This window comes from Cyprinus carpio, chromosome A23, assembly GCF_018340385.1.
Source record: "Cyprinus carpio isolate SPL01 chromosome A23, ASM1834038v1, whole genome shotgun sequence".
NCBI classification, from domain to species: domain Eukaryota; kingdom Metazoa; phylum Chordata; class Actinopteri; order Cypriniformes; family Cyprinidae; genus Cyprinus; species Cyprinus carpio.
In genome coordinates this window covers 13,027,076-13,053,220 of record NC_056594.1, presented here as the reverse complement: position 1 = coordinate 13,053,220, position 26,145 = coordinate 13,027,076, and the positions used below count along the sequence as shown (strand labels likewise).

Sequence of the window (26,145 nt, the reverse complement as noted above, 5' to 3'; positions counted from 1 at the left end):
GAGGCAAGACAGAACTATTGACATGAAAACAAAGCCATAAAAAAGTTTTATCATCCAAATAGCTTCTGTTTGAAATTTTCTTTAAAAAAATTATCTTCAAATACAAAAATAAATTTCAACATTTAAACCTAACTTACAAGATAAAGCAGCATTTTGGAAGGGAAAAGGACATTTTTTTGTGAGGGGATATGAGGTCTTGGTTTCAGAATTCAGTCTTACCTTGCTAGACACAACCTTGCTCGAAACAATGAGTGCATTTACAACGCTCTTCGATACAGCACATTTTTCTGTAGCTCTATCAAAACGACTTTGATGCTGGTTTCAGCAGGTTCCTCAGGATTTCCTTAAATCAATATTCAAGAAAAATGCAGCAAGAACTTTGCAAAAACAGGTTTTTTATGTACAAAATTCCTCCTTTTGCAGCAGACAGTTCAAAAGCAGTCAACAAAATCTTTGAAGAATTTTACAAAAACATTAAATCAAATTAAAATGACACATTGTGTTGTAACGTAGTTGTTTCATTCTGGCTTTGCAGAACATTTTAGAAAATAAAGTTGCAGAAAAATATTTCTCAAAGTGTGTTGGGAGTGTGTGTGCATGTATGTATGTGAGTCTTTGTGTTAAAAAAAAGCTTACTTCACTTTCTGTGAACTTTTATGACATCTTGCAGTCATAGCTTTCTCCATCCAAGTCTTTCACTTACTTTCATTATCGGTTGGTCTTCTCCAAGAAAAAAAAAAAAGTCTGCTTTTTTTCATTGGAAAGAGACACGCTTCTCTGTTCCTTTTCGCAATGTCCATATGTTTTTATGTCGAGAGGTGGTTCAGTTATCCAAAGTCCTCCATCACTCATATGAATGTACTAAAATAAGAGGAAGAAAGATATTAGAGTCAGACAAGAAGCTTACAAAAACGTAAACAACTTGAGTTACTCATCCATGTAGTTCAGAAGAACTGATTTTATAATTTCTTGGATACAGTAGATATGCCAATACAACATCATGAATTTTTTTTATTGTGGATAACCATTGTTTTCACTCTCTTTCCATTACAGACCACAACATTTGCAAAGCAACAGGAAGTAGCCCACCTCCTCTTCACTTGCCATGCTGGTAGGAGTATGTTGTGTGGTCTGTGGGTGTCTCTATGGCAACCTGCTGCTGTTGGACGCTATTTTCCTGCAGTGGCATGAGGTCAACATTACTGACAATACATCACAGTGAATCAGGCTCTGAAACACTTGTAATAATTCAGCACGCAGGGATTTCATACCTCAGCTGTAACACTTGAAGGAGGCACTTGGGCGTATTGTGGTATGTAGGTCCCTTGCATAGCTGCGTTTGCAGGCATATACTGAGGACAGATGGACACACATTGACAAATGTGTGATATACACAGATAGTACACATTAGAGGAATATTTTAAGCGGATGAACTTCTTGTGCATATGGTTGTGTAGAATTCTTATTTAGTACAGATTGTAGTAATTAGATGAGTGTTTTAAGTTGTTGATCTTATTGTTTTTTTGTTTGTGTATTATTGCGTTATGAGAAAATATATTTTGGAATTAATCATTCTATAAAGACTTGGATAATAATTGTATTTTTTGTTTTTCTGTGATATACTGCACTATGAGAAAATATATTTTGTAAAAAAATAATTTAAAAGCTGAAAAATTCATTTTTAATTTGAGACTTAGATTTTTTTGAGTGTGAATCATCCTTTTAGGGCTGAATAATTTGGGGAAAACTTGAAAAGCTTAATGAATTTAATATAGTGAATATAGTGAGAGAAAAAATTCTCACTTCGCTGGAATTTTATAGGCCCCATTACCAATGTTTTTGACCCAATCAATATGACCATAAATTATTTTTTAAAAATCTATAAAATTATTTTTATTGTGATTATTATTTAAAATATTTTAAAACATATTGCAATAATACTATTGTACTATTGAATATTTAATAAAAGTAATAAAAATATTTTTATAGTACACTGTAAAATTACAATACTTTAATTTGTCTGTATAAATTTATTTTTCAAATCTTAATCTGTCAAACGTTTATATGTGTGCTGCATATTTTGCAATATCGGTTTTATATTGTTATATCGTGTAGCCCTAAAACTAACACATATATTAATAACTGAAACTAAACTAAAATACATTTTCATGACACCAAGACCACCTAAAAATGCAAAAATATAATTGGCAATATTTTTTATGATACTAGTTAGCATATTAACTCTGGTAGCCCTGAAATACTGCAACTAAAATAAAAATTAAATAATATGAAACTAGAAAAACAATAAAAAAACCAAAACTTTATTGAAAAGACAAGAAGAAAATAAAAATATAAACTAATTTACTGCCAGTCATAAAAAATTAGACCAATATACATTTTTTTTTTCTTTTTTTTTTCTCAAGACATTTGTAATGAATTCTCTGTGGGCATCTGTGGGGGACGTACCGTGCCTGTGCTGCCCAGGGTTAGATGGCTGAGCTGTTGTGTGAGAGGCCCTATTATGGCAGTGGGCTGAATGGTCATGGTGTGGTCCACTGTGGGCGTGAGGACGGTACCCTGCGCCCAGAAGAGAAGAAAGTTAGACAGGCAGAGGTGCTTTAGGATATAGAGCAGCAGTTTAACTGCAACTTACTGTGGGGTGCATGAGGTATGACTGGTGATGTATCCAGGAGGGATTGTGTACCTGATATTAAAAGGAGACACATTTTAATCTTAGATTTGGGTCATTATTCTGTATAATTCAGATCTATAACAATTTAGACCTAATAAGCTAGGGAGTATGTGAAGACTTTTCTGTAAACAACAACTCAAATGCCTCATATATAATGATTGTAGATCTTCAAAAGACTTGAAATATAGAGCTGTGAACTGTAATACGGCTCTTGCAAAACAAATGGCTTCTCCATACCTGGTAGGTAGATACAGGTGAGTGCATGTAGGGAGAGATGGAACTCTGAGCAATAATTCTGTTAGGAGCAATGCTGTAGGAAGGCGAGTAAAACCTGCAGGGGGCGACAAACACATTTTTTTTAAAGAAAGCTGTTACCATGCAGTCATAATTAAAAGCACAAATTACAACATTTATTGAGCAATAATTTCCGCACCCACCCATTTTGTAAAGCAGGAGTAGGGTCATATGTTAGCGTCATCCCGCCCTGCATGTGTGTGAGAATGAGAGAGAGACAGTTGAATTCACACTTGGACCACAGAATGATTAAAATCTATGTGGAAAAAAGAACAGAAAATCAGCTTTCTCACAGTCTCGCCCTCTCTCGGCCACTGCCGCCCATTCTGGTGATATTTCCCCTGATTCTGACGTTTCTTCTGTCCCCCATCCGCAAATTTACATAGCAAGGGTTCTGTAGGCACAATGAAAACATAGCTCTCATTATTAACCTGTCATAAGCATCTTGTCAGTATAAAACTCAATATGAAAAACAACCCAAATGTAGTACCTGCTACTCCGGGAGGAGTCTTGATGTATTTGCCATTGAAATGTTGAATGATAGCCTCACATTTTTCAGTCGATTCCATCCTAATATAGAGTAATTGCAAATGCATTATTAATGGAATATTAATGAGGATAATGTCATGTGACAGGTATGAGAGCTTGTCAGACGCACCTGGCGAAACCAACTCCGCGGCTGGTGCCGTTTGCATCACGTAAGATGCGCGTGGAGATGACCTGGCTGAAGGGCTTGAGCATGCTTTCTAACTCCTGCTCGTCCATAGACAGAGGCAGATTAGAGATGTACAGATTGGTGGGGTCCTGTTCTTGTTGCTGTAGAGGTAATCAAGAAGAGAGAAAGAAATGTGCTAAAGATTGAATAGGAAATCATCTCTAAGAAATATTGTAAACTACAACTATTAAAAGTAATTTTCGGTAATTGAAATAAAAGCAGAAATTAAAATCTAAATCTAATTATTTTATTAAAAACGTAACGAAAATGCAAAGTGTTGCCTTGGCAAATAAATTTTAAGTTAAAACTATTTAAAATTATTAATGTAAAGTTATGTTATATGAAGTTATATATAATAACAAAATCGCATTGAAATGTAAAAACTAGATAACAGATTTTTTTTATCTATCACATAGATTAAAAAAAAGATTCAAAATATGTATAAATACTGTACTTCTAATAATACTAAAATACATGGACATGACTAAGTTAATATAATGTTTTTATTTAAAAGATTATTTTTAATAATTATGAATTCTTTACTTTGAATAATTTCTTAAATTTCAACATGTTTTATACACAAAGCCATCATATGCAACATCTAGCATGTAAGATGGAAAACTTTTAACTTTTGCTGCATTTATATAAGACGCGGATAAGTGGAATGGTCAAACATGAATGGTAAAAATGTTTTGTTTTAGGTGGAGAGACTGGTTATGTGTCACAAACATAATTCCTGTAGGTGGATATCTGCAAGGTGCCCTGGTTTGCTCCTGAAGGACTGATCAGCCTTATATGCTCAATAAGGTTAGGATTATGGGTTGGTGAAGTTAGGGCCTTGTCAGGCATAAAGCAAAGCACCATAAAACACTGAACGCTTTATGAAGAGTTATGTCACGTCCTTTCCATGTCTCTTCCCGGGTTTTGTGATAATCGTCATAATGCCACTAGGGGTGACCCCGAACAGGACAAACAACAATGCAGAATATTAATAACTATGACTGGGACTGTCATATACATAACAATTATAATGAGTACACTATTATAATAAAACGCTGTGAATTTTTAGAGTTTAGTTGCCGTGTTTCTGCATGTTGTTGCGTGAAGAATGTGTCCACAAAAGGAGTTCATTCAGAGCCACGCAGATACGTTCATGTGAATTCGGGCCCTTTTTGCAGAAGTCGGAATATTAACATTATGTTGTATAAATAACTAAGCGTATTCTATATGAGATAAATGATGAGTTGAATCCCATTGATTAAAAACCTGCTATCAAATGTGTCTAACTGGTCATCTTCAGCATGTACAGCTCAAAAAAAAAATGCAGAACATTAATAGCTACTGTCATATACATTACGTTATAATGAGAGCACTATTGTAAAAAAAAAAAATGTTGTGAATTCTTAGGGTTTCGCTATCGTTTAATGTTAACTATCTTTTAATGAAAACATAAAATATTATTTACCCCGTTTGTATCTGCGAGGTGTCCGTTACACATTTTCCCTGTTTGTTAACCTCAGTAATTATGACTATTGAATGTCTGACTCTTGGTAATGTATTTTGCCTCGCGCTCAAACATATGATTCGACTATCAGTCGACTATCAGCAAGATTCAAAAATTCAGATTTGACTATGAAAATCCTTAGATGGGGACACCCCTAAATGCCACATATGACAAATCCTACATGCAGATATTAAGTTGGGAATGACCTTAATATTCTTGTAATGATACATTCCACCTATATTTCCAAATATATTGGAAATCAAAAGGAAGACTGTGAAGGAGTTCAGAAGTTTACAGGTAGGACAAACTGCTGAGCCAGCAGCCTTGTGCATTGATGCACTTGTTTGAGATTGGAGAGATAAGACCGGTTCAGCTTCTGCCAAATCCTGCATGAGTTCAACTATGAAATATGGAGCTTGTATAAAAAAAAGAAAAAAAAAAGGTTTTTTTATTTTGATACATTTTGATTATGATTGATTTATTATGATTTTAAAATAACTATTTTCTATTTCAATATATTTTAAAATGTAATTTATGCCTGTGATTATGCTGATTTGGTTCTTATTATTATCAATATTAAAAACTGTGTGATACAGTTTTTTTCCAGATTCTTCAGTGAATATGAACAATTTCATGCATCTAAACATCATTATATATTTATTTTTTAATCATACTTACCCCAAACTTTTCAATGGTAGTGTATCCTCTAATATATTAAAATAGAAAATAGTTACTTTAAATCGTAATAATATTTTAAAATATTACTGATTTTACGTAATTTTTGATCAAATAAATGCAGCCTTGGTGAGCATGAGAGACTTCTTTCAAAACATTAAGAACTCTTAAATTATTTCCAACTTTTGGCCACCAGTGTAAATAAAAACTTTTTTTGTTTCTTTTTTGTTTTTTTTTGTTGCCATATTTATCTCTTACCTTTGCATAATTATGCAGGAGTTTTAGACATCAACACGTTTTTTAGTAAAAAGTGTCAAAATGACCGTTTTCAAGGCCAGTACTGAGTCAGCTCATTACCATATAAACACCTAATTAGCTTCATTTGAAGCTGCAGGCATGACAGCAAATATGCATACAGTACAAACTGACACCTTTCTAACCTCAAATTAACACATACACAAAACATGTGCTTGCATGTCTTCTACAGATTACCCACTTCCTGCATGAGCTGGAGGTTTTATCTTAGGATCTCAAAACCCCTTAATCATATTATGCGGCTCAAATTAATTTAGTTTATTATCATTGAAGCAAGAGTTGTGTGTTATTGTCTAAACAAATCAGAAAGACAGTAAAGATAGCTGATAGCTGAAACCTCCAATTCACCCGCTGCTGATTTGCATATTCATTGCTTTGGTGTGCAGATGAGATTAAAATGTGAGCTGTAAATGCATTACCAGTTCATCTCACCACCATGAATAATTAATGTATAATTGCAGTGACCTGCGATGAAGGTGATTTTTGTACTGATCTAATCGTGCTGTGAGAAGGTGCAATTTTCCACAGAGTGAATGGGAGGAGGAAAATCCACGGCCATTGTCTCAACAGACTCTTAAATAGGTCAGGTCACTAAAAGACTCTAAAACGGCTGTAATTAAGACGGGTTCTTGGTGATGTTCTTGTGTGAAGAGGTTGCCCTTTCACACTGATCTACAGATTTAATAGGTGAACCTTTCAAGAATATGTTCAGGTCACATTTTACCCAAAAATGAAAGGGAATAGAAATAGAAAAAATATATATATATTTGGTAAGGAAACTCGTTTTTTTTGCTGCATAATTTTTTTTTTTTTAGCACAATTAAGCACACCCTCCCTCATTTCTTATTACAATAAAAAAAATAAATGTTATTACTGTAATGGAAAGAAATTAATATATAAAGTAACATGCTCATTTTTGTAGTCCCTTTAATGTATGATGTTTTAAATAAAAAACTTTAAAGAAGCTAGTGACATTTATCATTTTAAAAAATCTAATATATATTTTTTTCTTCAATTTTTTTAAATAATTATATATATACACTGTATTTTTAAAACGATAATTATATTATATATGTGTTTTGTTACTATAATTGCATTTCAGTAATGATAATTTTCATAATATTAAAATTAAATCAAATATAAAAATCAATTTGTTGTCACTGAAATGATAGAAATATATAAAATATAAATAAATATAATGTGATGTCAAAATAATAATTAATGAAAAATAAAATTTTGTCTTTGTTATTTATTTGCTGCGAAATATGATCTGGGCATTTTTTCTTGAGATTCAGTTGTTCTACAATAACTAAATAATAAAATTCATTAAGCTGGCCTGCAGGGCCACGGTCCCGTATGGAGGGCGTGCAGCACTACCAGCCAAGCTGCTCAGACAGTGACTCAGCCATGGGTGAGAGAAAGAACACACAACCTCTTTGTAGAGCTGGAGCACCATGTAGGAGCAGAAACAGGACAAATAATCCTCAGGCACTTATTTTGAACTGCTCTCAATGGCAGACCTGCATGAGCCTAATGGGGACACCAGCTCCATTTTCATGGCTTAACACCCACAGACAGGCCAAGTGTGGTCAAGTGTGGAAATCATGCCGTCCTACACTAAAGTGATTTTTCTGCATTTACAAAAAAAAAACTTTATAATGATACAAAACATTTGAATTTCAAATACATACTGTTCTTTTGAACTTTACAATAATAAAAAAAATCCTGAAAAATGTATTATTTCTTCTTATTATAAATACTGAAAGCAGTTGCTTCTTAATATTTGTTGTGGAATACATGTTTCTTAAATTATGGTTGCAAATGTTCTGGGTGGTTGCTCACTAGCCTAAGTTTATTTTATATTGTAGTCCCTAGATAAGGCCCAGTTTCCTCCTTCTGTCTAAATTCATGGATTTCTTCGGAAATGTTATCCTCTTATCAGCCGGAATTCTTAAGTCTTTTATGGAAAGTAATAGCATATATTTCCTCATCAGTTTGCATGATTTGAAGCATTATTCATGTCCATAGCATAAACCCCGCTGGGTGAAATTTACGCCAAAGTTGAATACTTTGGGTTAGGGGTTTGTTCAAATCCCAAACTTAAGTGTGAGCCATAGTAATAATAGTGATGCTTGTGTTTGGAATTCGTTTGAAGCCATTTCAAAGTGCCATACAAGGTTTACAGCAAGTAAGAGCAGTTAAGAAACAGGGTGTTTAGTTCCACTGTCTCTTACCTTTGCCATCTGAGCCTGAACTCCACTGGCCTTTAGTGCCGTCACCGCTTTCTGTGCAGAGGCCGGGCTGTCGAAATCCACAAAGCCATAGCCTGAACACACACACACACACACACACACACACACACACACACACACACAGGATCAGTGATCACTGTTTAGAGTTTAGTTGTTAAGCCATTAATGTTCCCTATCACTCCTCTGCACCTTAGCTCACACTGGTAATCTCTCTGTCCCACATGAGAAAAGAGCTATCAGACCAAGTTAACTATATACTCTCTCTCTCTCTCTCTCTTACACACACATACACACACAAATGTAATAGCATTGGTCCTCTTGACATATGTAGGGTTACCAATCTTATTCCTGTTACATCAGCACACAATTGCTATAGAGATAAAATAGATGAAAGTATATTTATCACAAGTTAAAAGGAACAGTTCATTCAAAATGTCTTTCAAAACGTGTATGACTTTTTCTTTCGTGGAATGCAAAAGGATATGTTTAGAAGAAAGTCCAAGATATTCTTCTATATACAAAAATGGCCATTGCAGTAATGTGAATTTTGATTGGAAAATCATTTTATTAGGATTTTTCATTTGGTAATGATTTTATTATGTTTTAAAATAAATATTGATATAAAATAATATTAATATGAAATAAAATAGGTAAAACTAAAAAAAAATGAATTGAATTAATACTTATAGAATTAATATTTAATATAAAAAATAAAGTACTGGATAAATGTTTTATTGAAAAGTTCAATTTTTTTTGTTTATGAATAATTGTCATTAAAACAATATTACAATCTCCAACAAAGTAATAATAAAAGAATAATTTTAAAATAATTTCAAAAAGGAGATGTTTAGAAGAATATCCAAGCTGCTCTTTTTCCTACAATGAACGTGAATGGTGACCACAGCTTTCAAGCAAGATTTTTAAGTGTTGATTAAATTTCAGTCTTCTTGTCTTACAAAAATATTTTTCAAAGGACTTGGAATATAGGGCAGAAGTCATATAGAATACTTTTATGATACAATAGGTTTTTGTTTTTTTTGGTCATTTTTGGAGCTTGACGGCTTTCATGTTAAGTAACAGACCAGCTCATTATTCAAAGTTTCTCTTTTTGTGAACGAAAGTCATGCAGGATTGTAACAACATGAGAGAGTTCTTTCATTTTTGGGTGAACTATTCCTTTAAAGATGAAATTATACAGTACATCTTACCTTTACATTTGTTGGTGGTCTTGTCAAGAATGGCCTTAGTAGACACTATTTTTCCATAGCTGTGCAATACAAAACAAGAACAAAAAGAAACAGTTGGTTTAGGTGAATGGATAAACACCTTAAACAGCTTTTTAACAGCTTAATAATAATAATAATAATAAATACATCCAAAATCATAAGACTTGCTGATGTGTTTCGGATATTTTATAAGGTCAAATGCAGTTTAGAAGAGCCAAAGTAATCTAAGACAGAAACAGGTGAGCAGCAGGAGTACAAAACCCATAAATGCAGGGCACCAGCACCACTCCATTCTTGCTGCTTAATGAGCACCCATATTCAGAAATCATTTGCATTAAATTTTCATGAGGGTGCCAGAGTGGTGGAAAAGCCCTGATCAAATGGTAATGCTCTTTGAATAATGGATTCCATACCATGTTCATGCTGCTTTGCATATCTTGGAAAAAGGCATTTGCGCAGCATGATACAGGTATATAGCTGTAGGTTTGTGTACACATCTGTGGATTACTAGAGGCTTGTGGGTGTTTGAAGGGATGGGAAGGGGGGAGGGGGAGGTGTTCTCTCTCCAGGCATGTGCTTGCTGTGTAACCTGAGAGTTCTCCTTGTCTGCCCTGCACAGCTCTGGCTAAGATCCACAACAATCAACCTACAATGCCCTCCACTGGACTCTTCATCTGGGTCCTACTGCCTGCGCACTGAACATAAATGTATATAATGTAATTGTCATATAGATGAAAGAATTATGGGAAAACTACAAGAGTAGTTTTAGTTTTTTATTTATCATTTGAATGAAAGGTTCGTTCATGCAGGACATAGAAGGAACAAAACACAGGTGTTTTGACACATGCTTTTAAAAGGTTTGATTTTCACAAGACTTCTTTAATCATTAAATGTGTGTCTACCATATGTTTTCTTAAAAAAATTATAACAGCACACATGGCTGTCCGGGCCAACCAGAAGCCGTGGATGACAGGGGTAAGTGTGTGTATTCCTTATGTCGCGGAACGCTGCCTTCAGAGCTGGAGACGAGGGGGGCCTGAGAACAGCCAGGGGCCAACCTATCCCGCGGCATCAGAGGAGGCTAAGAGACAGTACTCCAGGAGGATAGCCCATCAATTCAGCGACAGCAGAGACAGACACTAAGCCTGTGCAGGGGATACAGACCATTACGGACTACAAGCCCCGACAGCGGACCTGTGACAGCCAACATCTCTCTGCTGAACGAGCTGAACACCTTGTTCGCTCGCGCTCGCTTTGAGGCACCAAAACAGCTCCACTGCACAGAAGACTCCACCTCCCTCCCAGTGACCAGGTGATGATGCTGACCCCCGGACAGCGTGAGGAGATCCTTCAGCAGGATCAATGCACGCAAAGCTCCGGGTCCTGACAACATTCCTGGGCGTGTACTGAGAGACTGTGCAGCAGAACTCACTGATGTCTTCACAGACATTTTCAACATCTCACTTAGTCAAGCTGTTGTTCCCACATGCTTCAAAGCTACCACCATCATTCCAGTCCCCGAAGAAGCCATCTCCATCATGCTTCAATGACTACCGTCCTGTTGCACTTACTCCCATCCTCATGAAGTGCTTCGAACGGCTAGTCATGCACCACATCAAGTCTGCCCTCCCCCCTGGACCCATTCCAGTTTTTGCATATCGGTCCAACCGGTCGACCGATGATGCCATCTCAACTACCCTCCACTCAGCACTCACACATCTAGAGGAAAAAGACTCATACGTCAGAATGCTGTTCATAGACTTCAGTTCAGCATTCAACACAATCATCCCTCAAACAGCTCATTCACAAACTGGTCGAGCTGGGGCTCAACACTTCGCTGTGCAACTGGCTGTTGGACTTTCTGACTGGAAGACTCAGGCAGTACGTGTCGCGGGCAGCAACACATCCAGCACCATCACACTGAACACTGGGGCCCCCCAAGGATGTGTGCTGAGCCCCCTCCTGTCACTCTGCTGACCCACGACTGCACACCGTCACACAACTCAAACCTCTTCATTTAAGTTTGCGGATGACACGACTGTGGTGGGTCTCATTGCAACAGAGATGAGACAAACTACAGGAGCGAGGTGAGCCGCCTGGCCGGGTGGTTGCAGTGACAACAATCTCTCTCTGAACGTGGAGAAGACGAAGGAGATTGTTGTGGACTTCAGGAGAGCGCACACTCAGCAATGTTCCTCTGACCATCAACGGTGCGGACTGTGGAGAGGGTGAGCAGCACCAAGTTCCTGGGTGTGCACATCACAGAGGACCTCTCCTGGACCGACAACACTGCAGCACTGGCCAAGAAATCACAGCAGCGTGAATACTTCCTCCGCAAACTGAGGAGAGCCAACCCACCCCCCATCATGTACACCTTCTACAGAGGCACCATCGAGAGCATTCTGACCAGCTGCATCATGGTATGGCGCCTGCAAACGCGTCCTGCCGAAGACTCTGCAACGCATAGTGAGAGCAACTGAGAAGATCATTGGTGTCTCTCTCCCCTCCCTCCAGGACATTTATGAAACCCGTCTCACTCGAAAAGCCCTCTGCATTGCAGGTGATCCCACTCACCCGTCACACAGCTTCTTTCAGTCTGCTGCCATCAGGGAGGGAGGAGACTGCGAAGTCTCCAGGCCAGGACCAGCAGACTGAAGGACAGCTTCATCCATCAGGCTGTCAGGAAGCTGAACTCGCTGAATCTCGCTCCCCGAACTTACCCCCCCGTCCCTCTTCTGCCTCAGGCACCACTGAAGCTATGAACCCCCCCTCCCTCTAACATACGAATGTCATGCACCAGTCACTTTGTGCAGCAGTGGTCTGCTCACTACCTCATTCACCATGGATCTGACATCATTCTACCTCCTCATCAGTCAGTTTTAATTAAATAACTGCTCTGAGCCCTTTGTCACTTTGTCACTTTTAATCAGACTGAATAAGCTATTTTTTTATGCACTAAAAATCTTTTTATCTGCACTGTTTGTTCACTGGTTTGCACTCTATCTGCCATGTGCCTTGCGCTGCTTTTATTTAACCTTATTTTTATTTTATTTTTTCTATTATGTCTTTTTTACGTTCCCTTATTGTATAGTTTTTATCTTATATTTTATATTTGATCTAGATTTTTAGGCTCTACTGTTAGTGTTATCTGTATGCACCGGGGGTCTGAGAGTAACGCAATTTCGATTCTCTGTATGTATGTACTGTACATGTGGAAGAATTGACAATAAAGCAGACTTGACTTGACTTGACTTGACATGGCAACCCAGTGTAGTGACAAAATTGTTTATTGTACAAACGCAACACAAAAATTCTTAAAAATGCATGATATATTAATACATAATACCATGAACCTCTAGGCCCAACAATATGTAAAATTATGAAAATGACACAGATGGAATAAACAATTTGATGAGTGATGCACCAAAACAGCAAACAAATAACAATCACTGGTTTCAGCTGAAATCATTGACATGTTTTTAATAGGTTTGAATTTCACAGTACATCTTCTATCATCAAATCGAATGTAATGTGAATGTTTTGTTTTATTTTATTTTTTTTTTTAGAATGAATGGATGTATGTGAATACCCAATGCACTGCCAGAATAGTTTACTGTACAAATGTTAAAATAAAATTCTTAAAAACACACATGGAATTTAAACATAATACCATGAACATCTTAGGCCCGACAATATGTATAATGATCAACAAGACATATATGGAATAGTCAATTTGATTATTAGTGATGAAATAATTTCAAACTAAAATATTTGGCCATTTTGGTTTTGGAGGGCTAAAAGAGCTGACTACAATAGTTTTAGAACTTCTCTGATGAGTGTTTTCACTGTCAGTGCCAATTTTGTGCACACCAGCCAAAAGCCTATTTACAGTATTTTGCCATCCTAAATATGCATGACTGTACGGTTAATTGCATTTTATTATTTGCATTTAGTTTTGTTTTCCCCTGATGTCACTATCAGTACAGCCCAGGGATGGAGGGACAGTTAGTCATGTGTGAGATCCAACCAAGAGTCATGGCCAAGCAAGCACTATGAGATGGGCTGCAGAGATTAGTGTAGAAAAAAAGAAACTACTGACCTTGTTTTAGCATTGGTGGGGCAGTTAGCACTAAAATTAGTGTCAAGGAAAGGCTTTACTTCTATAATGCTTCAGTGACTCTGATTCATTCAGCAACAAAACACAATGAACCATTCAAAACAATGATTCATTCAGGAACCAAACAAGTGACTATTTTTATAAGCGAGTCAACAAATCATTCACTCAACTGATTTGGTCAGAAATACTTAATAGGAACGGCACTAATGTGTGTTGATCAGAGCCACATATATTTTGCTTTGGTTCCATTTGGAACTATTTTCACTATTTGGCAGGTTAAAAACGAACAAAGTAACTGGCAATATTGTTTAAAATTTAAGTTACTCGGTTTTCATTTCTTGTATATTGAAAAAATATAATTCTCGCAACCGTGCTGATATTCGGAACAACAGCACTCTTGCTTGTGATAATGCTTAAATATATCAGAAATATAAATGTAGCTATTGTTTTATCACTGTTCTTTCTCATGATATCCACAGCATTCACTTTGTAAAACATTACTTGACCAAACATCCTCTCCGCTAGCAGCTTCTTTGCTAAGAAACACCTGATATATTTGACTAGCTCTTATCTCTCTTTCTCACACTCCCCCAAATCTCTCTTTCTCTCTCACAGCTTCTCCCCACCCCCATCACCAGCAACTTTTCGTCTCCTCTCCCTCCCAGCTGTTGCCCTTGTTTGTCTTTCTCTTTCCCCCTGGGCTCAGAGTTTCCTGTAGGGCTGGGCAGCCTCATCTCAGCCGTTTCTTCCAGAGAGGGCCTCGGTCTCCAGTACTATACTTCTCAAATCTGTTCACCTTCTTAAATATATGAGTAGTTTATCCTAAAATGTAAATAAATATATACTTCTAGAAAGCTTAAGAAAATACATCATATTTTTATTGGCCAAATTAACGTACATCAAACTGGTCATTAAAATGTTAAGATGTTCACGTTTGCTTTGGGAATATAATATAAATATATATATAAAAAAGAAAGAAAGACGGAATTGTCTCATAATAAGCTAATACGTTTAGATTTGCAATTAGTGTTCTTTTAGTATTATTTATTTAATATTATAGAATTTTCATATTTTGAATTAGCTTTTATTTTTATATTTTCATTTTAATTTTAGTTTAAGCTTTAGAAATTAAGCACTTTGTCATTTTTATTAGTTTGTTTTTTATTCTATTTAGCTCAAATTAATTTTTTATATCAGTTTTAGTTTTATTAATTTTAGTACTTCAACTTAGTTGCCAAGGTAACATTTCTAAATTTAATTCAAGTTTACTGAAGTATTTCATCTATTTTTTACATTTCATTTTAGCTTTTTTTCAATTACCAAAATTATTTTTAAAATTTTTTTAAAAACATTTCTTAAATTGCAGTTCAGTAGTTCACTTTGTGATTTAGTTATTTTCTGGTATTTTGATTTCTTGATTGTTTTCTAAGTTGTTGGTCTTTATGTATTTTGTTGTATTTGTATTAAGGTTTTTGAGGAAAACATTCCAGGATTTTTCTCCATGTAATGGACTTAAATGGTGGCCAACGGGTTGAAGGTCCAAATTGCAGTTTCAATGCAGCTTTTTTTTTTTTGTGGGACATCTAGGTGGGAGAAACTGAAGCCAAAGTCTCTCGTCAAACACTTTTAACAACCCTAACATACTTTTATCAACCCCAAAAAGGAAGTGAGGTGCAGGCAGAGAAAGAGACAAAGAAGGGGGAACCATCATGCCTAGCTGTTGGAAACATTGCAGTTGGTTAACAAAAAGGAGTTGAATTTATGTCATTACATTCCACCAAAACGTCTTCTAACATGAAAGCACAGATCTTATGGTGACAAAGTAATATGAGATTTATTTCAAAAGATGAATTCCCTATGTACCTACAAAAAAACATGGGTTGAGAACCAATACCAAGATGAAGAATGAGCAGGCGTTGCACCAAAAAGTTATAAAATATCAAAAACATTTCATGAATAGAAATATGTGATTTACACAACGTCTACTAGATCAAGATGCTGTGTTGGCTTATTCAAAAACACTTCATGTTGAAATGAATGCGAATGATCTGCCAGCAGTGCATTTTCTAACCTCCTCTTAAAGGGTCAAATCAGGACGCTCAAATTCTAAGATTTCCTCTCCCACACACACCTTCTGTTTTTTAATGCATTTTCTGGTCTTATTATACATCCTGAGTTCCTCACCCACTACTGATTATGAACCTGACCTTACTTGCCTCCACCATTTCTAATCCTAAATTAATTTCCACACGAAACAGGGATTGTTAAAGGACACTTACGGTTGACAGAGCTTGACTAGGTCTTGGTCTGTGGTTCCTGGATGGAGACCACGGATGTACAGGTTGGTTTTGCTCAGCTGGTCCCCACCACTGTTGCTTCCATTACTGCTGGTAGTGGTGTTGGGACTGGGCAGTGCCATCTGCTGGGTGGAGGATGCATACGCCTGCTGTGAAAACAGAGATAAGACAAGATACAATACAAAGCTATTAGATTAAAATTCCAATGGGCTTTCCTTTAAAATTCCCCTGTGATTTTTGCATTAGAAGTTATTGTGCTGACCATTAGTGAAAACACTGAAATATTGAAATGATGCTATAATAACAGGCATATTTCCACACATACTTAACCTGAAAAAATTAGTTGACTCAGAAATTAAAATTCTGTAATTATTATTCACCCTGATGTTATTTAAAACTCATAAGCTGTTGTTTTCCATGGAACAAATGGAGATTCACAGTTCAAAGTGACAAAAAAGTCTTCTTGATGCCACACAAAAGCTTTGTGTGAAAAACTGAACTAAATGTAATACATTATTCTCTGTTAATTCCCCTCCAGTGAACTCAGAAGTCATGTTGACTGGTTTATTGAATCAGTGAGTTGAACTGTAGAATCAGATATGGCTGTGACGTCGCCGTGTCGGTTGTCTAATAAGTTTTGTATACAAGTGTGATAACAGTAATAGTTGCAAACTATTGTTTTATTTAGACTATGGTAATTCACAAATTACCTCAAATGCCATACACAGCGTTTCCTTTAGATTTGCAAGTTTGAGCGTGGGAAAATACAGTTTATGCATTCAGCAAATTAATTTTGTGTTGGGCGATGAACCTTGTTGGGAAACCAAACTGCCAATCTGGAGCCATCTCTATTCATGTAACCCATCCGCGTTTGTACAAGTTCCAGTGATCGCAGACGCGTGGCTGGTCAGGTTTGAAGAGGCTTTCTCCAAACTGGCCAAATGCAAACGAGACAGCGATAAATGAAATATGTTAACAAGAAATGTGGGAACAATTCCTATTTCAAAGAGAGCGAGTACAGACTAAGAGTTAATGCGGCGCTTGCTTGGTGGTGGAACCGTGTCTACACCGGACTGGACACCGCCGCATCGCAACAGGTTGAGTCTGTCTAGTGTCTACACAGGACATTTGAAATCTGTGTCAGTACCTCATAAAGAGGACGAGGCAGTTTACTGTCGGGGATTTGTCATGTCGGGTCGTGCTGCATCCAATGTAGCATCACTGATTATAATGAGTTTTAAAGTATTTTGTCACGCTGCGTCACTCGCGTCTGGTGAACAGGGTGTATTTAACTTTCTTATTTAGACTACTTTCTCGTTTAACTGCATTTATTTCTTTTATATTTATTTTAGTGTTTTGCAGGCTGCGTATTCATTGATGAAGTGCTAAAATAAACACGAGCTGACAAGTTAAATTGTGTGTGTATTAGATGACTGAGACAGTGCTGGGCTGCTCCAGGACAGTTTTAAAAACCATTTAAGAGACATGTTCTTAAATGTGACTCATATAAAATATATTTTTTTTAAGTCAGCTTTAATCTCCTTTTTGGTAACTTCATGACTTAACTTACCACAACATTGCATACACGTAGGTTAATTTGCGCTTTGATATGAAAGAATACAGGCTACAGCGAGCGGCGGCGCCTTTGTGCGTGCAATTGAAGAGTATGCGCTGTGAGCACAGTAGCCTTCCTTTCCCCACTCGTTTGACTCACGCCTGGCACTGAAGTGAAGTGGAGTGCGCGTCTGAAACGTCTCCCGTTCTCAGTAATTCTGCAACTGAATGGATGCACTTCTTGTGAATAGAAAAAGTGACAGAAGCAGCAGTTGTATATATATCAACACGGCGTAACTGCCCATTACCACCACGGTGGTAAAAATCTGCCACCGTCACAGCCCTAGAATCAGATCAGTCTGATTCACAAACTGGTTCATTCAGTTCATTGAAAGTAACCGTCTGTGTCCAAAATCACATAATTCTTCTGAATAAATAATGTTACTTTGTAACATTTTTACTCATGTTGTCATTATCATGTGACCTACCAACTTTAGTTGTGTCAATTCACTGCCATTAACTCTTTCTTGTCCTGTAGCGTCATGGGACAGTAAAGTGTCCATCTGATGCACACTTTGCTGGAAGTAGTAGGTCATCTGGGTACTTTTTGCCTACTGTTTTATAGGGCTGCATGATTAATCGAACTTAAATCGCAAAGGCGATAAACCACGATTAGGCAGAAGCTGCGACTGTCATGCATATCTTTCAGTGAAGCATGGTTCTGTAATCAGCAGTAAATCTCCGTCCGAAGTCCAGAGGGCGCTCTCACGCTGAAACTCCAAATACACCCTGCAGAAGAAATCAGGAAATCTCTATAGCGGTTGCTGAATAAACAGAAGATTTAACTGCTTTCACTGATTCAACTTGACCAATAATCACGACTATGACAATATATGGTTTATCTGAGTTCGTCTTATAATTTTTATAATGATAAAGTATATAATAATTCAATGCTAATCGACATAGCCATTATCACTGCTTAGAATACTATGAAATATGTTGAGTGCCTTATTCTGTGTAAGAAGCCACGGAAGGATTTACTTCAAACACTCGACTGACGTTATGAAGTGAGTAAAAACATGTTTATGTGGTATTTTCACGTGCTTTCAGATGGAACAACATTTACTACACAGAGCCGTGGTTCACTGAGAAGCTACGCAAACAGCTTTCATAATCGCAGAACGATTTCTTTGATTTCATTATCGCGTGATTATATCATCTACGATTATGAACGCAATTCTGCATATCTTGACAGTGAAGTAAATGCTACTACTGTGAATTTGGACATACTATCCTTTACACATACTGGTTAAAAACAATGTGTGTGTAAATAATAACAGAATTCTCAGTTTTGGTTGAACTGTCCCTTTAAAAATGTGATTTGGTTTACAAAAACAAGCAGATTCTGAAACAGAAAATGCCTCTGTGTTGTTGTTGTGTCCAAAGCCTGGGGCTTTCCCTCTCCTGAGAGGTTCTGTTAGTTTTCTAATTAACTCCTCATCAGTCAGAGGGGCAGGCAAGGATAAAGTATTTCATTAGTCAAGCCTGTGAAATCAAATCTCAGACAGGGAACAATGGGCCAGTTTAATACATGCCACAAGTTCACTGGTTTGGCTGAGATTGTTGGAAAATGGGAAGAGGGGCACAACCAGAAGTGCCTGCCCAAACGTTATTTCATATATAGGACTTATGTCTTTTGCTCTCCTCTTATTGAGATCTGAGCTTGTTAGCATTGAGCGCTTATCTCTCTCATGTGCTGGGTGCAGTCAGAAAGCACTCTGTCTCATTAGGACTGCTCTACTCGACTAGCTCTGCTTCTGCATGGGAAAACAGATGACTGAACCACTGCCCCCCACTAAGCCCATCTGCCCTGCAATGCTGTTCAAGGTTGAGCAGAGCCACACACCTAACAACACCAGTCTCCGCCACACAAACACTGCATGCTAAAAATAACAAACCCCCTGATGACATCAATACAGATTGTTCAAATCAAGCCTTATTTTTTTATTCCTTTACCAAAAAAAATCTGGTTACTTTAAAAAGCATATGTGCATTTTAAAACTTTATGTAATTTAGCTTTTTAGCATTTTTGATAAATCATGTTTATAATGTATAATAAGCAGCACAATTGTTTTCAAAATCAATAATGAGAATAATATTAAAGACTGGAGTAATGACTGCTTAAAATTCAGCTTTAAAGAGCATTTTTTTCAGTGTACAAAATATGTGTAATTGGGTAATTTTATGCTTGCATTCTGGGGAGAAGAAGTTAGCTATGCATTTTAGTTCTGTTTAACTAAGTTTGCATGCCTTGTATTGTCCTCATGACTTCTCATGACCCATATGGACTCTACACAAACAGATCCCATTCAAGTACATCTGTTAAACCTACAGCTTTAATTCTTGTTCATGCAAAGCATGTGATATATTAGGTGAAGACATTCCTCAGAGTCCACAACCGCACTGACAGTGATTCACGCATCGCGACCATCCTCACGTGCTCCATCTGCTGCGACTGCTCTGTTTACTTCAGATTCTGCTCAATGTATCTGAATGCAGAACAAATCCTTGTCAACAGCTAATCAATACCAGCAAACCTGCCCTTGAACATCTCAGTTGCACTATAATGAAACCCGAGAGTCTTCCTTTATTTGCACTTGAGGACAGCACTGCAGTGGGATTGTCAATAAGGCCTCCTCTTCATTTCCATATATATGCGCAGTGTGGTAATGAGAGTATGGTGGGGTTTGCACCTTTCTTGATTACTCCATTGCAGTGCCACTAGGGCAGACTCTTGGGAAGGCTTGCAGAAATAGAGGTCACAGGAGGCAGTAAGCAGTTCTGAAGGGTTAGCAGGGGATCTGGCTCTAAAGGTCTGATACCAGGTGTGACTGTGGATGGAAATAAATTTTCTGTCTGCCGCTCCAACCTAGGTTACAGTATTGTGATGCGTGCTTTGGATTTTGCCGGGGAATACGGACATTTAATGACCTACCAACACATATTGTGGCATAATGCAATATTCCATAGCAAGTGAAAATAACTTGCATGCATTGTATATATGGTTACTGTTGGCAGAGAGGTATATGTACAATGGCAGTCCAATGATTGTACTTTTGTTTAATAATTTTGACATGTAAAGAATTAGACAAAGTAAAAGGTGTTTTTATATATATTTTGTAATTTCTAAAAATACATAATATATATAATAAAATACAATATCATATATAGATGTCTTGGTCCAAATGCAATCATTTTGATTCTTTAATTTTAATGTGTAGTTAGTCAAATTACACTGTGGTTTGAGAAATTATATTAGAATCTGGATTTTGATGGTTTTAATTTTTTAATACGAATATTTTAAGAATATATTTCTATTATATGAATATGATTTTTTTAAAAATATTTAATGTTGTTATTTTAAAAAATATATATCTATCTATATCTATCTATCTATCTATCTATCTATCTATATATATATATATATATACATATATATATCTATCTATCTATCTATCTATATATATAATATATATATATATATCTATCTATCTATATATATATTATAAAAAGCATTGTTTATATTTTGTTGATTTAATAATTTTGATATCTAATGAATAAGATAAAAATATAAAAGTTTTCAATTTCTTAAAATACATAATATACAAAATATACAATATCATATATGGATATCTAGGTCACAATGCAATAAAATTGTGATTTTTTTTAATGTGTAGTTAGTCAAATTACTCTGTAGTTTGAGAAATAGATTAGATTAGATTTATGTTAGAGTCAGATTTTAGAGTCATATTATCTTGAATAGAAATACTCAAAAATGTGTTGGCCTAAAAATATAATAATGCAATTTTTTTTTTTTTTTTAATATGACAGTGTAACTACAAAAAACAAATTAAATCTTTGCATGACAATATTGAGACAATATTATTAGGTAAAATATACTTAATTTATTCAGATTTTTGTTGTTCACTCCTATTTCCCCAGAGAAATGAATAGTGCTTTGATTTCTAAATCACATATATGGTGATTCTTGTGAAATATGTAATTTTCACCCAAACATAGTTCACTGGATTAAAGAAGAGGAGGGACTGGAACAGCAGAAAAAAAATCCCTCAGTTGTTCAGTTCTCCACCTTTTTCAAGTTACACTCACAAATCAGGATTTCATATTGTCAGGCATTTTCTCAGCCTCTCTGTCTGTATATCTTTTGGCTAATCAAAAAAGTCAAACTATCACTTAGTAGAAATTAAAGAAGAAAAAACAATAAAACTTTGCCACAGCCACTAACCCAGGGTCCATGCAAAATGTTTGAGATGTGAATTCCAGGAATTCCAAGTCATTTATCTCTGAGTAATCTGCATCCCTGCCAAGAGTGCTGGAAGGAGGGGAATGACTCTCCTTCTAGACTGCTTGGTTTTCAAAACGGTGTCTTTCAGCAGTGATCCATCCCATGAAGGAGATTTTCGAAGTAAGTGCGTATGTGAACACACATTTCTGTAGCGGAACCAACAGAAACAGACCCTGTCCCTAGGAATCTAATGCATGCACTACTGAGTGATTCAAATATTTCAAATATTGTTTGATTTTTGTGGAGTTATACTAAGAAGCATAAGAAGGTCTTTTTGCATCCATAGCAGGCTCTCATTGTTCCTCACTATACTGTGCAGTTCAAGACACATCTCAAAGCTTTTAACTTTACATTCAAAACGGAGTGATTCGCATAAAAAGGGTGTTTCATTACCTGAAAGGTCACAGAATATTTGGTAGACTGTAATGAGCTTCAAATATTCATAATGTGAAAAGTGATTTGCAACATTTTGTCACCCCACAGAGTGTCATTCTCCAGTGGATTTTATTCAGCCAGAGCTGACAGTAGTTGGGTGAGTCAGTGCAGCAGTGCTTAGCAGACCTGCAGGGCTTAGGAAGCCTATCTAAGTTCGGGGCACTTAAGGAGGAAATTAGAGACCAGTCGCTGCTGCACACTCTTACAATCCAAAAATTCTGGAAAAATTAGTGTCCCCTGATAACGTATAGGCACACAGGCTGTGGAATAGGGTTTCCAATTACTTCAATTTTCTGCAGGGCTTATTCACATCAAGAAGAAAAAAATTATTATCAGATATGTATCTTGCATTAAAGCATGTGAAGTTGCATTGAATTATTATCTTGGATATAACTCTTGTATTAGGTTGAAAATCAGGGTCAGGGTAACTGATATAATGAGCGACACCTGCGCCATCTTGAGTCCTACGGAAGAGTTCCGGAAGGATAAAAGGAGGAGTGACGACAGTTTATGTTGTTGTTTTGCTGTTTTATGTGGAAGTCGTCCATGAGGGGCTGCCGCTTTTACTTTCGTTTTGTGTTTGTTCATTTGTTTATTAAAATTTTATGCTTAAATGTTCGCCGATTTCCGCCTCCTCCTTCCCGATCTATGAACGCTGTTACAATAGTATTGCAACTATTTTTAAAAACCATTTTGTCATTTTAAAGAGAAGAAGTGTGTGCTTTCCTGAAGCTCAAACAGCGCGTGGCACTTTCCAGCAAACTGAGCATGCATAAATTGATAAAAATGTACACTTTGGATAAAAATGTCTGACAAATGTATAAATGTAAATATAAATACCCTCAGAAGCAAAGAAACTGACATTACAAAATACATCAAAAAAAATTATTTCAGGTCTGTGCAGCTGCCTTTAAAGATGAAATATGAGGGTCAAACTGACCTGCAAACATAATAATCATAATAGAAATGATGTACGTACACACTCCATAACGCACTGGAGTGTCAACACTTTGCTGACACATTGATGACCTTAAATGAGGAAAAGTCCCAAAATGTCAAAAATAAAATAGTTGGTTAAGCAGTATTTCAAAACAATTTAAAAATCGTAACGAGTCAAAATGACCTGCAATATAAGCATGCGAATCAGAGTGCTTTTGGGTAGCTTTCCTGTTCTGTTCTTGGTATAAACAGACCTTTAGCCTCACAACTAGTAGGTTCATCTTCCTGTTGGCCCACACTGCAGAAATACTGTTTAGTAATTTTACCCACACCTGACATTATCCCTCTGCATTTTTACATAGCTACAACAACTAAAAATTGATATAGAGGACTCCCTCAGATTCAGAATACACTATGGCCAGGACTCATTCAACATATTTCAAGAGAAACCTGAAATTTTTGTCCAAACTGGACTTGTCATTCTCCTTTTGGGCTTCTATTGGCAGCAACAACAGCCATCCTTACTCAACAGATAAGGCCGCCTTGGCTAATAGCCCTTACTCAAATACACTGAATGCCGTTCCATCCAGCCAATTCCAGCAGGTGAATTGCAACCTGACATCACCAGTTTTGTTTTTGTTTTTCATTAAAAACAGATGCCCAGAATTTAATTCTGCCCAAAAACTGCTTTCAAAAACACTGTCTACCATCTTCACCGGCATCCCTGGGGTGATACATGGCATAATATCTCCATTCCATGGCAATATACAACCTTTCAGTGATAAACATGTCCTCTTTATGGCCGAGGGACATGATGCCCACCTGCCCAACACAGCTTACTTCCTTTCACGCTTTTACCTACACTTCCTCCCCCAGCACTCACCCCGCAGTGCGAGTTATTGAGAAAAGATGCACCATGGGCTCGGACACCTGCCTGCTCAGCGGCTGGGCTGGTGGCAGCTCTGCTATCAGACATTTCAATGCTTCTAGAGCAACACTTATAAGTAAAGTGTAGATTTTGTAAACATCGCATAAACGGTTAACTCTAATAACAAAAGAACAATGAGGTCAGTGAATGTGGTTAAACATGTAACTGTGAATCTCAATAGCTGTGGTCTTCTCTTATTTCTTCATAAACTGAAAGGTAAGATGAAATCAGCGACCCAGTCTGACAACTGCTTGCATCTATGCGTTGTTTTTGGATTATTTCCTGAGCATGGGCGTGAAGCTGAAATAACATTTAGAGAGCCAAGCTGGATCAGATCATTGGGTGTATGCTTATGAATCTGTCAATGAGTAGATAGACCATCATACCCAATGTCAGTGTCAGAAACTGCTTCCCTTTATCTATTCTATAAGTTATCAGGCATCGACATGTTAGTCTTTCTTTGGTTTGCACTGTCATTCAGTGTTAATTAATAGACCTATTTATTTATGATGATGACCTTGTAAGGGCATTGAAGATTGCAGATGATAAAGATGGAGTGCTTTGAATAAACCTGCTAGAAAACGCGCCTGATTCATCATGTTACAAATATGGTTGACAAATTGAAGTGCATATATAAATGAACTAGCTTGCACAGAATCACTGCACAGTATTAATGTCATGTCAGGAAGAGACTGATAAAAGAATAGTAGTAACGCCATTGTATACTGTGGGTTCAACAGAAAAACAACAGTGCTTTAATAATATATATATTTTTAAGGGTTTTTAAAAAGAGTTTTAATTGCATCTTACACCTAGAAGATTAATTTGTATCACAAAATAAATAAATAATTAAATAAAAATCATTTCCGAATGTAGGTTGTTATTGGAAACGTAATCATTAAAATCAGTAGTACCATATTTTGTACCATATCTGTCATTTAAAAGACAAAAACATGATAATATTAGTTTATCTATACTGAATAGGCCTAATTCACTGCATGTAACCAACATAGGCTATGGTTAAATGTTCGTTATTATAAATTAACTGCGCCATTAGCATGTTATAAAAGCAAATTTTATATCATTCTGACCTTTGTCTCTCTGAAAACAAATAGCCCATAATTCAAAGGCACCCTGTGACGGGTTAATTGAATTTCTGTCTCTGCAAAGTCAATCCGAAACCTAAATGTTTCCCGTCATAGTAGTGGGATTTATAGGGGTGGGGCGACTGACTCAACGTAAAACTTGGTTAAACTAATTTTCTTTTTTCCCCCATCAAGCAATTTTCCTCAAGAATCGCAAATAGGCGAATAGTCCTCTACGTTGATTTACTGCAACGAATACATGAGCATCGAGTCCCCATAAATAAGTAACGTTATCTCTCCGTGAACATTTCGGACCGCAAGTTCCGTACTGTCTGTGACTTCTCAGCCAGGAGAATCTACATTAAGATGCCCACTTTTTAATACACGCTGACTTTAATATCACACTCCACAGCGGTGGATTAACCGGCACGATCGCGCGATGATGCACTTCAGTATTTTCACGGTTCCACTTTCAAGGACACTGCAGCTCACACAGCAATTAAACACACAACAGAGATAAGCGACATAAATGAACGTTGTCCGCCGGCCCGATCAGATGACGCCACCGCATATGAAGAGGGCTTTACCTTTTTACTGGTTCTGCTGGTATAGCCGTTATATGGGTTGATTCCTGTCCTTGGCGGCACAGAGAGCAGCATTTTTACAGCAGCAGCAGCGCTGTGTCCGGAGCGCCTAGTACAGCCAAAACAGTCAGCTGACGTCACCGGGGACATTCAGCCTGGAGTCTGTG

The 26,145-nt window shown here is 36.7% G+C and overlaps 1 protein-coding gene across 1 annotated transcript; it reads right to left on the bottom strand.

Annotated features, from left to right (window-relative positions):
* Positions 1-375: 375 nt before the first annotated feature.
* Positions 376-26,145, bottom strand: LOC109101123 (RNA-binding motif, single-stranded-interacting protein 2-like). The gene is made up of 14 exons (XM_042713800.1): positions 25,982-26,145; positions 16,070-16,236; positions 9,656-9,714; positions 8,430-8,521; positions 3,645-3,802; positions 3,477-3,556; positions 3,280-3,389; positions 3,130-3,176; positions 2,930-3,023; positions 2,654-2,704; positions 2,467-2,577; positions 1,272-1,352; positions 1,090-1,177; positions 376-861 (listed from the first exon to the last, which is right to left on the bottom strand). The coding sequence occupies exons 1-13, from the start codon at positions 26,126-26,128 to the stop codon at positions 1,097-1,099; spliced, it is 1,278 nt and encodes a 425-aa protein (XP_042569734.1). The 5' UTR covers positions 26,129-26,145; the 3' UTR covers positions 376-861; positions 1,090-1,096.